The sequence below is a fragment of the Meles meles genome, chromosome 2 (assembly GCF_922984935.1).
Source record: "Meles meles chromosome 2, mMelMel3.1 paternal haplotype, whole genome shotgun sequence".
Taxonomy (NCBI): domain Eukaryota; kingdom Metazoa; phylum Chordata; class Mammalia; order Carnivora; family Mustelidae; genus Meles; species Meles meles.
Genome location: NC_060067.1, coordinates 136,745,701 through 136,749,542, shown reverse-complemented (window position 1 = coordinate 136,749,542; position 3,842 = coordinate 136,745,701). Strand labels below are relative to the sequence as shown.

The following is a 3,842-nucleotide window of genomic DNA, read 5'->3' as shown; positions in this document are numbered from 1 at the left end:
TGGAACGTTTATCATCATGTGTATCTTTACTAGAAATGAAGGCTAGACATAAAGGACAAATTCTGTTTCTCTGCTCATTGTCACTGCTTAGGAGAAAGCCAGTGAGCCACAATTGCTGGTTTGATGGCACTGAAATGCAGAGGGAATGCTATCCCTGGATCCTAACAATGGGGGATGTGGATGGAAGTGTCCAACACTGAAATAGGTTCTACCCGAAGTTTAGTTTGGTTTTGGGTTTTTTTTTTTAAAGATTTTATTTTACTTATTTCACACACAGAGAGAGAGAGAGAGATCACAAGTTGGCAGAGAGGCAAGCAGGGAGAGAGGGGGAAGCAGGCTCCCTGCTCAGCAGAGAACCCGATGTGGGGCTCTATCCCAGGACCCTGAGATCATGACCTGAGCCGAAGGCAGAGCTTAACCCACTGAGCCACCCAGGCGCCCTAGAGATATTTTTGATATATGCATATGTAGATCTATTTCTTTTATCATTTTAAAATATTCACTGCCTCCTCAATGTAAAGACATAAGGGATGTATTTGTGGTAGGTTTTTCTTTTTTCTTTTTGGAAGAACTGGTAGTTTAAAACTTTTTTTTAAAAGGTTTTATTTATTTATTTGACAGATCACAAGTAGGCAGAGAGGCAGGTGGGGGGGAGGTGGGGGAGGGAAGCAGGGTCCCCCACTGAGCAGAGAGCCCGAAGCGGGGGCTCAATCCCAGTATCCTAAGACCATGACCCGAGCCGAAGGCAGAGACTCAACTCTCTGAGCCACCCAGGTGCCCCAGTAGTGTGAAACTTTTATTTGTAAATATTGGAAATGCAAAACTAATTGCAATATATTCCTGTACCTTTCCCAGAAAAATTAAGGAATCACAAATACATTATTATAATTTTAGAAAAAAGGATGTCTTATGGTAGTTGGAAAACAAAAGCAAATATACCATGCTTCTTAGGATCAGAGTCTCCTAAGAATTAACCTGGGATTATATAATATTCTAAATACTGTTATAGTCACTGCATATAGACAGAACCCCACCCCATCCCTCAAAATCTGGCTTTGGGATCAAGATTGCTGATGCTGCTAAAGGGAAGGAAAAATTCTTCTCTATCCTCAGGGTCTTCCTTAGCCCACTAATTCTTAGTCCACTAAGAATTAAACTGACATGAGATAGATGAACAGGAGGAAAAAAAAATTTTTATTATGTGTGCATGGAGGCCCTATATTAAAATTAAATCCCAAAGACATGACCAAAGCAGGCATTTTTTAAAAATACATTTTACATAAGGAGACAATAAGTGTGTGAGGAGTTGAAGGACAAAGAAAACTTATGCTTGGGAGTTTCAATTAGTAAGTAATTCTAAACAGAATTTGGGCTACAGTAGTAAAACTGGTGAAAGGTAACAAGGGTTACCTTAGACAGCCTTCTTGGCTTGAACTTTCCCATCTCTGGTGATAAGGATGTCTCCTTATCTCCTGGTACTGGGTGGGTATCTTTCACAAGAGATTCATTTCCTGCTTTCAGGGGAACAAGAAAGTCTGAGTGTTGTCCTTGCATAGGCTGTGTTTTAAGTAGCTTTAATTTGAAATAATTAATATGCCATTTGGTATATTTTGGGGTGGCTTGCCCTCGCTCCCAGGCCACAAACACAGCAGGAGAGTATCAGATGGTTTATTACTCACTTACTGACTTTATGTGGACACCGGATGGCTACCAATCCAAAAATGGCCTGAGAGAAGGGAGAAAATGACCAGCTAGGGGTCTTTTGGTGGTTTAGGGGAGGTATGGAGGGGGTGGTAAAAGTTTCTCTGCATCGGGACCTTGCTTGGTTAGAATCACACCACCAAGCCCATGAAGGGACACCTAGTCTGTCCTAACAGCTTATCCAGCTGTGGGGCGGAGGGTGAAGCCAGAGAGGTGAGGCTTAAAAGACATCAGCTTCAGAGGCACCTGGGTGGCTCAGCCAGTTGAGCCTGACTCTTGGTTTTGGCTCAGGTCACAGTCTCAGGGTCACGGAATCAAGCCCCCCCCCCAACAGTTGGGCTCTGAGCTCCGTGGGGAGTCTGCTTAGGGATTCTCTCTCTGTCCCTCCCCCCTACTTAGTTTCTCTCTCTCTAAAATAAATAAATTTCTTAAAAAAAACATCAGCTTCAAACATCAAAAATGAACTCAGACTCTTTATTACAAGCATTTTCTATTAACATAGGAAGAAAATGGACTACATAGGATGCTTTACAAGGTGGTTCAGGATTCATCTTTGACTATACTTATTGAGAGTGATTCTGAAGAAGGTCTAATAGAGAAATAAGGCATAAGTTTTTCTGTAAAAACTTCACTGAATGTATATAAATGTGATCTATTACTCATGTTGTAAAATGAAACTTCTCCTAACTCATAGTCCAGAAAAATACCAATCTGTCTGAGGTTTCCTGAATCCTCTGTGCCAAATGTACTAGTCCAGAACTGAATTTGCCAGCAGCCGTTGTTTGGGGCTGGGGAAAGAAGACCATTTCTGGGGAAGGATTCCTTACACACACCTAAGGACCATTCCCCTGTGCCTTTCACTTCTACCTGCCAAAAACGCCTGCCAGCATCAAATCCCTCACAACTCAGGACAGCTCGGTAAGAAGTAAATGTTCGGGGATTGCTAGCATGACTTTGTTTCAACATTTGAAATGTTGCAGTTTTCCTGTCTTGTGAGATAAGAAGAGTGTGGTGAGCAGTTTCAGGATCTAAGGTCAAATCTACCTGAAATGTGCTGATCATTTTCTGCAGGCCAAAATACTGTGGGGGGAGACTGCATACCTCCTCCTTTAATTTATATGAAAAGGCCACTGGGGGTTGTGGGCATTCATATGTGTTGTGGATACTTTCAATACCCCTCAGTAAATCTAGGTCTGTCTGCAAACACTTCTCTGTTATTTCACTAAGCAGACTCCTTAGTGTGGAGTGGTGGTCTGATATTTGGTTTTTGCTTTCGATTATTTTTTCCTGAACACAATTCTCTTCAATTAGTAACCTAATATGGACCGCACCCTGCTCCTTTCCCAAGAAATGCTTAAATTGTTCAAAATCAGCATGCAGTTTATGTTTTCGATTTTCCACCCTCTGTCTCAACTCAAATAAATTTGAGACTTGCATTTCTAACCCCTTTTCAGTGTCTTCAACCTGCTTCTTCAAGGGCTCGATGTAGCTTTTGAGCTTCTTCCTGTGGCCAGCCACAGCTCGCTCAATGGGTGTCAGCGGGTGGCCCCGGTGGCCGGAGGAGACCTTGCACCGGGGACACAGCAGCTCCAGGTCCTTCTCACAGAACAGGGTCAGAGGCTGACCGTGCTGCTCACACAGGGCTTTCCCTTCCTGCGGTCTCCTCTTGCTCCTCCTGGAGGGAAGCTGCTGGACCAAATCGGTCACATGACCTAACTGCACATTCCTCTTGAAGTTCCTGTCAGGACAGTGGTGGAAGCATACAGGACAGGGGAGGATGTCCTGTAGGTCTTCCCAGCGCTGGTGGATGCAGGAACTACAGAAGTTGTGCCCACAGTCAGTGGTCACTGGGTCTCTCAGGTAATCCAGGCAGATGGGGCAGCTGGCCTCAGCTTGGAGCTCAGCCAGGGAGGCTGCAAAGGGCATTGTGCAGGGAGGGTTCTGTCTGAGGAAACTCCCTTCAGAAAGGCCTAGATCTGAGGCACCTGGATGGCTCAGAGGGTTAAACCTCTGCCTTCGGCTTGGTTCATCATCTCAGGTCCTGGGATTGAGCCCCGTATCAGCCTCTCTGCTTGGCAGGGAGCCTGCTTCTTCCTTTCTCTCTGCCTGCCTCTCTGCGTACTTGTGATCTCTGTCTGTCA

General features: G+C 44.6%; 1 protein-coding gene across 1 annotated transcript; it reads right to left on the bottom strand.

Moving 5' to 3' along the window:
- Positions 1-2,241: 2,241 nt before the first annotated feature.
- On the bottom strand, positions 2,242-3,627 carry LOC123936904 (putative tripartite motif-containing protein 75). The gene has a single exon (XM_045997418.1). It carries the CDS (start codon positions 3,625-3,627, stop codon positions 2,242-2,244), a length of 1,386 nt encoding a protein of 461 aa, XP_045853374.1.
- Between the last annotated feature and the right edge of the window lie 215 nt (positions 3,628-3,842).

Coding starts and splice junctions, on each gene's coding strand:
- LOC123936904 (XM_045997418.1), bottom strand. CDS start 3,627: ATGCCCTTTGCAGCCTCCCTGGCTGAGCTCCAAGCTGAGGCCAGCTGC.